General features: G+C 41.7%; 1 protein-coding gene across 4 annotated transcripts in view; it reads left to right on the forward strand.

The window, feature by feature from the left end:
- Positions 1–13854, forward strand: part of LOC139155761 (zinc finger protein 850-like) — a 30489-nt gene that overhangs the window by 12651 nt on the left and 3984 nt on the right. The window contains exon 2 of one of the 4 annotated variants that reach the window (XM_070731034.1): positions 7168–7174. The exons of 2 other annotated variants lie outside the window; for them this stretch is intronic. In XM_070731034.1, coding sequence (XP_070587135.1) covers positions 7168–7174 — 7 coding nt within the window. Of the gene's footprint in view, positions 1–1328; positions 1380–7167; positions 7175–13854 lie in introns of those variants that run through there. One more of the 4 variants, XM_070731032.1, reaches the window with a different exon arrangement.

Consider the following 13854-nt stretch of genomic DNA (forward strand, 5'->3'; position numbering starts at 1 on the left):
ATGGGTGGAAACTAAACAAGGATAGAAATAACTTAGAACTAAGAAATTTCCTGACAGAACAATTAATCAGGGGAACAGATTGTTTCCAGAAGTTGTGAATGTTCCAACACTGGAAGTTTTTAAGCAGGTGTTGGATAACCATTTGTTTGAAGTAGTGTAGTAGGGTTTCCTGCCAAAGCAGGGGGTTGGTCTAAAAGACCTCCAGGATCCATTCCAACTCTCTTGTTGTTTTTATTGTTATTGTTGTTGTTATTTTAAGTCTGGTTGTCAGTTAGTCATTTAGTTTGATGGGTACTCTTTTGCTTTTTTACAAATCCTTTTGGAAACATTTCTTCCACCATATATAGGCTATCACTCCCTTTTTCCTAGATCCCATTTTCTAAACCCTGCTGCATACTGTTCCTCTCTCTGGAGACTTCCTTGTAGGTCAATTTACAGAGGAACATGGTATTTAGTGGATATAAAATTTCCTCCCTGAGGTACAGTATACTGGTTGCTCTTGGATGCAGACCACAAGAGTGAAGTTGGCTGCCTTACAGTTTCTGGCCTAATGGTGCTACCATGTAATACATCCTTGGGAGCCATAGGAAACCGGTCTTGGGATGTAGAGAGGTTTTGATTTCCACAGAGAGTCACCCTTAATAAAGATGATTGTGTCATTCTTCAAATTTTGGGCTCAGAAAAATTAGAGGTAAGTGGCCTTCAATCTGATGTAAATGTAGTTCATAAAATCATCTGCCATAATGTTTTGCCTGTCAATGAATGTCTCAGCTTCAAACGCAACAACACACAAGCACACAATAGATTGAAACGCAATAACACCTTGAAACTTAACTTCAGAAAATTCGACTTCAGCAACAGAGTGATCAATGCCTAGAATGCACTGCCTGACTCTGGTTCCTTCCCCAAACCCCAAAAATTTTAACCTTAAATTACAGTCGACTTCACCCCTTTCCTAAGAGGTCTGTAAGGGGCGTCCATAAATGCACCTACCATCCCTGTCCTACTGTAGTATTGTCCAAATTTATCTATACCTATTTTGGTTTTGTTTATATTTATACCTGTTATCATGTATACGTTTTGACAAATAAATAAAATAAAAATATGTCCTTTAAATAATAAATTTAGGGGAAAATATCCCGCCCCCTTGCAAACGCCTTAGGTAGAGAGGGGACAAGAGTGTTTTTCTTCTGCTATCAGATGGCAATTAGATAGGCCATATCGGTGCCAGAAACGTGCCTAATCCAGGAGTTAAAACCATCGAGTACCGAATTACTAGAAGAGATCGGAAGAGAGAAGAAACGCGGAGGAACTTCCTCTTCCGGAAGACTCACTGGAGGATGGTGGGGTGCAGAGCGGATCGAAGCATCAGCTGGAAGGTGAGTTGAGGGAAGGGGGGGGGGGAGAGTCCTGGAGCAAGTCGGGCTGTTTGGTTTCCTCCACGGCCTGGAAGCAGAGAAGCAACCGGGCTGAAGCGTGTCAGATGCTGGTGCTGCAGGTTCCTCCCCTGCCAAATTTAATCCCACTGGTGCTGCACTCTGTGAAACACGTGGCTGCAATTTTCTGCTGGTGGAAGATTGAAAAATTCTCAAGTTAAGGTTGATTCTCTGGGAATGGCTTCCCTCCAGAGGTTGTGGGTGCTCCATCACTGGGGGTGGTGGGAGAGTTGGAAGGAACCTTGCGGGTCTTCTATTCCGACGCCCTACACAAGCAGGAGACCCAATACCATTTCAGGCAATCGGTTAATTGTTCTCAGTGTCGGGAAAATTCTCCTTAGTTGTTGGCTGCTTCTCTCCTGGGTTAGTTTCCATCCGCTGCTTCTTGTCTTGCCTTCTGGTGCATTGCAAAATAAGTTGATCTCCTTTTTCTTCACCCCTCAAGTGTTGGAAGATGGCTGCCATGTCATACCTAGTCCTTCCTTTCACTGGACTAGACATACCCAATTCCTGCAACTCTTCTTTATATCTTTTAGCCTACAGCCCCCTAATCATCCCCACTTCTCTTCTCTGCTCTCTTTATAGAGACTCTACTACACTTTTTTTTAACATTGTGGTATTCAAAAAACGTTGCAGTAATCCTAAAGGTGATCTTTCTAAAGCATTATAAATTAATACTAATACTTCACATGATCTTAAATCTAGCCCTCTCTTAAGGCAGTTTTTGCTTTTGTGGGCCCTGCAATCACACTGTTTGCTCTTTTTAGGGGATTGTTCACTACGATAGGACTCCAAGATCCATCTCACAGTTACTGCTATTGAACCAGATTGTATCTATTCTGTACCTTGCCATTTGGTTTTTCTTCGCTAAGTGTACAACCTACTTTTTCTCTCTTTAATTTCATTTTGTTGGATAGGGCCCAGTGTTCAAATCTATAGATAGTCAAGTCCAAAGTCCACAAGGAAAGTCTGAATTTTACAAAATGGTATCAGAAGAGGCAGTTAAAAAGAGATACTTACCTTGGAAGAATTAATTAAAATAAAGACCACAAAAAAAATTACCGCATTTTTCGCTCTATAAGACGCACCTGCTGATAAGACGCACCTAGATGTTAGAGGAGGAAAATAGAACAAAAATATTTTGAGCCAAAAAGTAGCTACCACACATGAGCAAGTTCTTGCATCCATAATTCTATCCTTTCTATGTCTTCCTCCCTCTTTCCTCCCTCCCACTTTCCTTTCTATCTCTCCCTCCCTCTTTTCTTTCTATCTTTCCCTCCCTCTTTCCTTTCTATCTCTCCCTCCCTCTTTCCTTTCTATCTCTCCCTCCCTCTTTCCTCCCTCCCTTTTTCCTTTCTATCTCTCCCTCCCTCTTTCCTTTCTATCTTTCTTTCCCCCTGCCTTTCTCCAAGCCCTTCCTTTTCCCTCTCCCTAACTACCCCTTCTCCCTCCTTTCTATCTCTCCCTCCCCCTTTCTCTCTCCCTTCCTTCATCTTTCATTCCCTCTCTCTCCATCCCTCTTCCTTTCTCTCTTCCTTCCTCCCTCTTTTTTGTTCTTTCTCTCTCCCTCCTTCCCTCCCTCTATGTCTTTCCCTCCCCCTTCTTCCCCCCTCTCTTTCTCTTTCTCTTGCTTTCTTTCCCTGTCTTTCTCTCTTGCTTACTTTCTTGCTTTCTTTCTCATTCTTTCTCCCCTCTTTTCTTTCTCTCTCTCTTTCTCTCTCGTTCACCACGCCGGCAACAGAGAGAAAAAGAGAGAGAGAGAGAGGGAGAGAGAGTGGAGGGCGCCGTTGTCTTCGCCTCTTCCCGACAGCTCTGCAGCGAAGAGGAAACAGTCGCGCACCGCCTCCCGGGAGCCCGGCCGACTTTTGGAGCTGTTTTGTTTTCGGCCGGGCGGAGGCGGCGCGCGGAGGCGAAGACACGGTGCCCGGCCACGCTCCGCCTCCCGGGAGCCCAGCCGATTTTTGGAGCCGTTTTGTTTTCAGCTGGGCTCCCGGGAGGCGGAGCGTGGCCGGGTACCGTGTCTTCGCCTCCGCGCGCTGCCTCCGCCCGGCCGAAAACAAAACGGCTCCAAAAGTTGGCCGGGCTCCCGGGAGGTGGTGCGCGACTGTTTCCTCTTCGCTGCAGAGCCACACGGAGGCGAAGACACGGTGCCCGGCCACGCTCCGCCTCCCGGGAGCCCAGCTGAAAACAAAACGGCTCCAAAAATCGGCTGGGCTCCCGGGAGGCGGAGCGTGGCCGGGCACCGTGTCTTCGCCTCTGTGTGGCTCTGTAGCAAAGAGGAAACAGTCGCGCACCGCCTCCCGGGAGCCCGGCCGACTTTTGGAGCCGTTTTGTTTTCGGCCGGGCGGAGGCGGCGCGCGGAGGCGAAGACACGGTGAACGGTGCTTCGAGACCTCCCCGTCTCCTGAAGCGATTCCCGTAGCCTTCCCAAAGGCTCGGAACCGCCAACGCTCCTCCGGTGCCGCTCCGCCTCCTAAACCTGCGCGGTGGAGGCGTCCCCCGGCCCAGCACTCCCGGAGGCCGAAAGGCGCGGCTCTCTTCAGGGTTGGGAAGAGGAGAGGCGGCGACAGAGGCGGGACACTTTTGGTGAGTATATCGCCGCCCCCCCTCTGCTCCAGCGCCTCCCCCCCCTCCCTGCCTGCAGCTTCGCTCCATAAGACGCCGCTGATTTTTCATCCTACTTTGGGAGGAAAAAAACTGCGTCTTATGGAGCGAAAAATACGGTAAATACTTAGGAATTTGGATGACTTCGAATTATGCTACGATCAAAAAGGACAATTACGAACGATTAATTAAAGAAATACAACAAGATCTTAACAGATGGTCAAAATTAAACCTATCTATTATGGGGAAAATAGCTGCCATAAAATCAAACATTCTTCCAAGGTTTCTTTATCTATTTCAAGTTGCTCCAATAAATTTGAATAAAACTTTTTTCAATACTCTTCACAAACAAGTAAAGAAGTTTATTTGGACCAAGAAGAAGGCCAGAATAAAATTGAAAAACCTTCAAGACCTTAGATCCAGGGGTGGACTTGGACTTCCAGATTTTTATATGTATTATCAAGCTACCATTTTAACCATGATTAAAAATTGGATTACGCTCCAAAATACAAGACTCCTAACTCTGGAAGGATTCGATCTTCTTGCTGGGTGGCATACTTTCTTGACAGCAGACTACCACAAAATACCTAAATACTTCAAAAATCATTACCTACGTAAAACACTAATAACAATCTGGTTTACTATTAAAAAAAATTATTACACCTCAATACCAAAATGGATATCCCCCAATGAAATACTAATCTTTCCCAATCTTTTCTCGCACTCTAAAATTCTGAGATACCAACAACTACTCGACGAATCAGATGCTCTTATCCCTAAACAACAACTGAACAATCAAGGAATTAATATAGACTGGTTAACATATTTACAAATTAAATTAAAATACGAACAACACAAAAAGCAATTTGGATTTCAAAATAATAATGTAATAGACACGATTCTTTTCGGCCCCTCTACAAAAATGATCTCAAAATTGTACAACTACTTACTAATCCAAGAAAATCCCGAAGAGCAAGTGAAATGCTGTATGATAGCTTGGGCTCAGAATTTTGGATATACGATTAACCTAATTGAGTGGGAGAAAACATGGACATCAAATTATAAAATGACAACGGCAATGTCTTACAAGGAGAACCAAATTAAAATGTTTTATCGTTGGCATCTGCCCCCAGCAAGAATATCCAAAATGTTTCCCAACTTTTCACCGATCTGCTGGAAGTGCAAGACCAAACCTGGAACTTACTACCACACATGGTGGACATGCCCAATTGCACAAAAATATTGGACAACAATTCAATCCCTAATCGACCAAGTCATGTCAATCAAATTACCACTCAAACCCGAGCTTTATCTTTTAGGTATATTTAGACAAAACCTTACCAAGACACAAAAATATCTTATACTACAAATTATAACTGCAGCCAGAATATCATATGCCTCTCTTTGGAAATCTGATCAAGTACCCTCTTTCTTTACAATAATTACGAAAATTAATGAATGTGCTGAAATGTCTAAAATAGCAATGGAAGCACAAAACAAAAAAGATTCAGAATACTACGAAGTATGGGAAAATTGGCATAAATGGGTTTCTCAGAAAAAATACAAAAAACTTTTATTGTAAAATTCATACTCTATCACACCCTTCAACACTCAAGTACCTTCAACACTCAAATTAATATTAAAATAAATTAGAAAAGAAGCACCAAAAACTAATTAAATTTGCAACAAGAAAATATATTAAATCTCTTTTTATCTGTCTTCTAACTAACCCAACACACACTATAAACGTATTAACTACCTTTAGAATAACTAATCTTTATATACACCCATTATATCACCTATATACTCCCCACACTACAACTAAACAAAAGTCGTCCATAAAAACGTCTGCACTAAATGCAGATTCTTCTCTCTCTCCCTTTCCTTTTTTTTCTTTCCTCCTCCTTTTCACCGCTAGAACTTTAATGCCTATATATACTAAGAAATACGACATTTGAGTTATAAACATATATAAATATTAAGATTAGGAAAGTAAGAGTTATTACATTCCCTTTAAGACACCTGTGTATTACAACTCACGTGTATTACAATTCTATCATAAATGTTTTGTTTTTGAATTCTCCCTCCCCTTCCTACTCTACCCCACCCCCAACCCTTCGTTCTGTCCCCCTTCCCCCCAATCCCTTTCCTTGTTTTTAATTATATTTGTAAATAAATAAAGTATATTTTCAAAAAAAAAAATGAGGGGCTAATTGTGAGAAGAGTCTAAGAGGGATTAAGAATATACCTACACAAATAATATATTCAAAAGGAAGAAAATGAGTTGGGGAAGTTATTAGTACAAAAATAAAAGAAAGGGGGGGAAAGGTTAAGAGAGTAGAATTGGAAGGGAAATATTTACAATAATGGAATATTTGAGAGATTAAAAAATAATGGATGATTGACGGTGGAATGTCATGTAATTTTTTATGAATTATTTTATTATACCTAATTTTGTTAACAATATTAGCTGTGTATCAGTTTGTATAATTAGTATAAATATTTTAGTTAAAAGGTATTTTAATAAGTTAATTTATATTAGTTTGTTATTTGATGGACTGAATTATATTGGAAAGACCCTATTGGTCTTTCGAAAGGCCGTGAAGACCCGGCTTTGCTGGCAGGCCTGGGGGCTGTGAATACTACCACCTTTCACGGCCAAACTGTATTGATTGGATAGATATGTGTGTTAGGTCTATTGGATTGAGCATAAATTTATATTACAGGATTTTATGGTTTATAATTTTAGAGTATTATAATTTTAATATTTACTTCTTTCTACTATATTGTATTGTTTTATGTTTTTGTAAGAAGCCCTGAATCCTATGGGATTGGACAGCAAATAAACAAACAAATAAATAAATAAATAAATTGAACTAATTGAATTAGTTATTAACATTGACAGGGAAAAAAAGAATAAAGAAAAGGGAAATATATTAGACTCTAGTAGGTCAATTGTTGGAAAGATATATAATTTGGAAAATTATTACCCTTTTTTATAAGTTTGTTTTATATAAGATTTGTATTTGTATTTCTCTCTGTCACAGAAAGGATGTTCAAATGGTGTTATTCCTGTGTCTGCATCTATTAGTGCTTATGTCCAGTATATTTGGCGTCAACCTGCCAGGAAAGCAGTCAAAGGTGTCTGCGAGCTATGACTGATGTGACCATGCTAGAGGATGGGAACCTGGCCGCTTGTAGGGAAGCGAGCGGCTACTAGCATCTTGGCTATGTCCTGGTGAGATCTGGTATCTGCCGCTGGAATCCTTTCCTGCAAGTCTTGTAACAAGGTTGTTAGCTCTAGAAAAGAAGGAAGCCAAAGTGGCTGCCCTTACGGCCCAGGCGCCCGTCTGATGATTCATGACGAGGATCTGCTCAAGTCTCTTGTCCTCCAGCCATAACAGCTCTGCTGCATCGCCAGGAAGATTGGTGGGAGATAGGAGAGCCGTAACTGCTGGAGCGCTGAGTGTGGGAGCTAATTTTGGGGCAACGGTAAAGAATTAATTAATTAATTATTAATTAGATTTGTATGCTGCCCCTCTCCATAGACTCGGGGCGGCTCACAGCAATAATAAACAATATATAACAAATCTAATAATTTAAAAGAAACACTAAAAGCCCCATTATTAAAAGCAAACATACACACAAGCATACCATACATAACTGTATAGGCCCGGGGGAGATGTTTCAATTCCCCCATGCCTGACGGCAAAGGTGGGTTTTAAGGAGTTTACGAAAGGCGAGGAGGGTGGGGGCAGTTCTAATCTTTGTGGGGAGCTGGTTCCAGAGGGTCGGGGCTGCCACAGAGAAGGCTCTTCCCCTGGGGCATTGTTTAGTTGACAGGACCCGGAGAAGGCCAACTCTGTGGGACCTAATCGGTCACTGGGATTCGTGCGGCAGAAGGCGGTCCCGGAGATATTCTGGCCCGATGCCATGAAGGGCTTTATAGGTCATAACCAACACTTTGAATTGTGACCGGAAACTGATCGGCAACCAATGCAGACTGCGGAGTGTTGGTGTAACATGGGCAAACCTAGGGAAGCCCATGATTGCTCTCGCAGCTGCATTCTGCACGATCTGAAGTTTCCGAACACTTTTCAAAGGTAGCCCCATGAATTTCCTATCATTGGTCAAGGATAGAGTCCCTGTTGAAGGGGATTGACACTGCCCATGGACTGCATGGACAAAGAGGGGTGGACATGGTGTCACCTGGGCCTCCAGCGTACATAAGGAGAAAAGGGGATTGATATCTGACCCAGGAATGGCATAAGGGGCTGCAGCAGAAATGTTGCCAACGTTGCGAGCTTTAAATAAAGAGCAAAAGAGGGTGGGATGGAACAGCCCCACCGTTGCTGGGGGTTCTGGGTCTATGCCCTCATCATTGGATAGCTCTATATCAGGACCCCCTTCGTCCTCCTCAGAAGGATTCCTGAATTCTGCCACATAGGTAGATATAGACATATTTTGCCAGTTCTGGTTGTGAGGGTGACTCACGAGAGGTGGCATATTGAGTTGAGGAGCAGTGGCAACAGAGGTTTGGTTCCCCTCATGAATTGCATGCACTGTGCAATACTCTGAGTAAGAGCTGCTGAGATAATGGCTTGTACCTTGTTGGGATCCTGTAAGAATGGAATAGAGGGAAAGGCCTGGACAGACATTGCAGGAGGAGCAGGAGTTTGAAATAAGATGGAAGGCAGAGAATCAGGAGGAGGGGGAGGAGAAAGAGGAGAGGAGTAAAAGAGTTAAAGAAAAGCCCCAAATATCAGTATCTGCCAGTACTAAATGATTAGATCCCATCAGGGCAGAATTGCTGAGAGGTATCCCCCACTCGTGACAGCATGAGATTTTGAAGCCTGGTCACAGATTTTAGTTAAGGCCCTATGCAGCCTAGTTTCAGATTTTTTTGAGGCCTTGCTGGCTTTCGGCCTACCCTTCTTTGTCTTTAAGACACGTTTCCTGGAATGAGCAAATGAGTAGCCTAAGGCACTGGCACCTGGAGAGTTAGATTCCCCTTCAGGAGCAGAGGGCAATAAGGATTGTACCTCTGAGCCTTGAGCCATTGGGTTACTGCCAGCCATTGAAGTAAAGGCCCAGATAAAATGGCTGATGCAAAGCTGTGATTATAAAATGGCTGCCAGCAGTTAAGAATTCGAAAAGGGGGGGAGGCCTTTCCTGAGGGGATTAGCTCTGCTCAGATATAGTCTCCTTTTTTTATTTTATTCTTCTTCTCGTTTCTTTTAATACCAATCAGTGAAAATTTTGGAAATTGAAAGAACCCCCCCCCCCCTTGAATCAATTAATTAAATTACCAGTAATTTCTGCTGCTGATGATTATCATTAAGAGCCCAGGCTCAGGCAGTGGCAGGAGTGCTCCGCAGTGAACAAGCACCCTGCCGAGAGCCCCAAGAAACCATAGCTGAGAAATTATTCAGTAAAAGGCAAATTGCTGCCGAGCCCAACTGCCACCGGAGCCAATCAGCTGTTAGGCGGGAAGGAAGCAATTAATCAAAGCCAGGCGCCGAGAAAACCCGAAAATGGAAGAGAGGCTGTGAGGGAAGGACTTACAAAGGCATGGGGGAAGAAGGTACCTCTGCCCAGCTTTGGCTCGTAGAAATAGAAAAAAGGTAGCCGATAAGAGGTTGGCAGGCCTGGGCGGGGGTCGAGCACGGAAAGATGAACCTCCCCTCGCCCCTGAATAGCCCTTCCTGTGACAGCAGCCAGAAGGGAGGAAAAAGCAATTCTTTCTTCTTCTTTTTAAAAATATATATTTATTAAATTTTCCCTTTTTTTAAAAAAGTACATAATCATATTTACAGATGAATCTACATCGTATATCGACATTGTCTTTTATTACTTTTAGATTTCTTGATGTTTTATTTCAATGCTTCTTTTAAGTTTCTTTTTTTTGTCCATTGGTACCATTTTGTCCAGGTTTCATAATAGTCCGAGTCTTTTCGATTATTAAGTTCCATTGTCAATCTGTCCATCTCTGCACAGTGGTATATCTTCTTGATGACCTCGTTGTCTTCAGGTATTTGCGGATTTTTCCAGTTCTGTGCAAATACAATCCTTGCAGCTGTTGTAATATGCAAACTTAAATATTTTACATTTTTAGAATAGGTACCTCTCATAATACCCAATAGAAAAAATTATGGCGTATATTCTATTTTTGTATTTCTTATTTGACACAACCAATTATTTATTTTCTTCCAGTATTTTCTTGTCTCTGGACATAACCACCATTGGTGAAAGAAGGTGCCTTGAGTGTTTTTACATTTCCAACACGTTGGGCTGTAATTTTTGTGCATTTTAGCTATACGTGGGATCAGGAGACTGGTAGTTGTAATGGAAGAGAGGAGAAAGCAGTGAGGTAGATTGAACCACGTGTCCTGCACTGTGGAGGACTGAGGGGAAAAGCGGAGGGATTGAAAGACTACAAGCTTTTATAGTATGGGCTCAGTCCTCATTTGTTGACGGATGAGGTCAACCCACTGACTGCTATCGCCGCCTCTCTGGAGAATGAGTTAAAACAAAATTTTAAAATGTTAGAACATTGGAAGGGAGATATGAATGGGGAGAAGAAATTAAAAACTATGGGCATCTAGAAATGATAGAACTAAACAAAAATGATGAGTAAATATACCAATGAGGGGAGGGAAAAATATGGCCTAAAATCAAAGGCACAAGAAATAATGACTATTTCTGGAAGTTAAGTCATTGCGATTAATTAGGAAGGAAATTGAAAATTAGAGGTGGTAGGCCCAGGCGACAAAAATAGGAGGATGGAGGCAGCATTAGAGCAATAGTAGATACAGTGTTCCCTCGATTTTTGTGGGTTCAAACTTCGCGAATAGCCTATACCACGGTTTTTCAAACAATATTAATTAAAAAATACTTCACGGTTTTTTTCCTATACCACGGTTTTTCCCACCCAATGACGTCATATGTTATCGCCAAACTAATAATTTTTGCAAATAAATAATAAATAAATGATTATTGTTAATAAATAATTACGTTTATAAATATCAGGATCATTAAGTGTCTTATTCAAAGGTGAGTACCAGCAATAATGGTGAGTAAATGGTTGTTAAGGGAATGGGAAATGGTAATTTAGGGGTTTAAAGTGTTATGGGAAGGCTTGTGATACTGTCCATAGCCAAAAATGGTGTATTTACTTCCGCATCTCTACTTCGCGGAAATTCGACTTTCGCGGGTGGTCTCGGAACGCATCCCCCGCGGAAATCGAGGGAACACTGTATATCTGGAAGAATATATTTAAAATGTAAATAAAGATAAAGGGAAAGGTATAAGTTTAAGAAATAACTCCAACGCTGAATTTCTTTAATTATTCAATTTTTATGCCGCCCTTCTCTTTCAGACTCAGGTTGGCTTATAGCACTTTTTAACAGAGCCAGCATATTTCCCCCACAATCCGGGTCCTCATTTTACCCACCTCGGAAGGATGGAAGACTGAGTCAACCTTGAGCCAGTGATGAGATTTGAACCGCTGACCTTCAGATCTACAGTCAGCTTCAGTGGCCTGCAGTACAGCACTCTACCTGCTGCGCCACCCCGGCTCTTCTAGTCTGGTATTCATAAAATGGATTATGGTTAGATGTACTCAGGGAAGGGTGAGAGGGAGACAGAAAAAGTAAAAAGGGAGAGAAAGAGGAGGGAAGTAGGAGAGAGGGAGAAAGAAGGTAGCTAGGGAAGAGAGGGAGATAGAAGGAGGCAGGTAGTACAAAATATTGAAGCAAAGCATACTGGAGATAAAAGTATAAAAAGAGAAAACCAAGGATATATGTTCATGATATTTTGGATAGAAATATATAACTATGGATTTCTCGATAATATGGTATATGTATGTATGTCTTGTGTAGGTTTGGTGAAAAAATAAATATTTTAAAAAATAAACGAGGAATCATACATATCTTTGACCTCAAAGAATATAAGTGCTGGGAAAGCTCCATGGATGCACCTTTGAGGGGAAATGCAGAAACAGCAAACCACAGCTGCTTATGCACAAAAAGGTCCACACAGGAGAAAAGTCTTAAAAATGCTCCCAATGTGGTAAATCCTTTAGTGAGCATGGCAACATGGTGAAACGTCAGCGGAATCACATGATGTAACAATGTCCAGATTGTGTGAAAGTTTCATTGGAAGCTCCCACCTCATGAGACCACAGAGGACTCACATACGGGAGAGGGGGATTTGAACGAGAAAAATCTCTTTGAAAGTCTTGATTGTGGAAAAAGTTTCAGTGAGCATTTCAGCCTGGTAAAACACCAGAGGACTCACAGTAAAGAAACCCTTTGAAACATTTTAGTTGGTATTCCAGCCTTGTGAAACACCAAAAGACTCACACACAATAACAGGGTTGGAAGCGACCTTGGAGGTCTTCTAGTCCAACCCCCTGCCTAGGCAGGAAGCCCTACACCACTTCTGAAAAATGGTTGTCCAACAGCCTCTTAAAAACCTCCTGCGTTTTTCTAGTGGTGCATCTACAACTCCTGAAAGTAAGGTGTTCCATTGGTTATGCGTTCTCACTGTTAGGAAGTTTCTGCAGATATGAAGTTGTAAGTTGCTTCTCTCCTTGGTAAGTTCCATCCATTGCTTCTTGTCTTACTCACTGTTGCTTTGGAAACTAAGCTGACACTCTCGTCTTTATCAAACTCCTCCAGTATTGGAATACTTTTCAAGTTTGTTTTTTAATATTAATAATAATAATAATAATAATAATAATAATTATTATTATTATTATTATTATTATTATTATTAATATTAAAAAACAAACTTGAAAAGTATTCCAATACTGGAGGAGTTTGATAAAGACGAGAGTGTCAGCTTCCAATATTCCAGTATTCCAATTATTCCAATTATTATTATTATTATTAATTAGATTTGTATGACATTCCTTTCTGGAGACTCAGAGCGGCTCACAACAATCACAACAATATACAAATCCAATATTTAATAGAAACATAGAAGTCTGACGGCAGAAAACGACCTCATGGTCCATCTAGTCTGCCCTTATACTATTTTCTGTATTTTATCTTAGGATGGATATATGTTTATCCCAGGCATGTTTAAATTCAGTTACTGTGGATTTATCTACCACGTCTGCTGGAAGTTTGTTCCAAGGATCTACTACTCTTTCAGTAAAATAATATTTTCTCATGTTGCTTTTGATCTTTCCCCCAACTAACTTCAGACTGTGTCCCCTTGTTCTTGTGTTCACTTTCCTATTAAAACACTTCCCTCCTGGACCTTATTTAACCCTTTAATATATTTAAATGTTTCGATCATGTCCCCCCTTTTCCTTCTGTCCTCCAGACTATACAGATTGTTCATTAAGTCTTTCCTGATATGTTTTATGCTTAAGATTTTCCACCATTCTTGTAGCCCGTCTTTGGACCCGTTCAATTTTGTCGATATCTTTTTGTAGGTGAGGTCTCCAGAACAAAACATTTAAGAAACCCATCATTAAGAACCATTCAATACAATCATACCATTTATAAAACTATATGTTCAGGAGTATCTCAGTTATCCCAATGCCTGGCGACAAAGGTGGGTCTTAAGTAAGTTGCAAAAGGCAAGGAGGGTGGGGGCCGTTCTGCTCTCCGGGGGGAGTTGATTCCACAGGGCCGGGGCCACCACAAAGAAGGCTCTTCCCCTGGGTCCCGCCAGACAACATTGTTTCATCGACAGGACCCGGAGAAGGCCAACTCTGTGGGACCTAACCGGTCGCTGGGATTTGTGCGGCAGAACACGGTCTTGGAGATATTCTGGTCCGATGCCATGAAGGGCTTTATAG

The sequence above is a fragment of the Erythrolamprus reginae genome, unplaced genomic scaffold (assembly GCF_031021105.1).
Source record: "Erythrolamprus reginae isolate rEryReg1 unplaced genomic scaffold, rEryReg1.hap1 H_53, whole genome shotgun sequence".
Taxonomy (NCBI): Eukaryota; Metazoa; Chordata; class Lepidosauria; order Squamata; family Dipsadidae; genus Erythrolamprus; species Erythrolamprus reginae.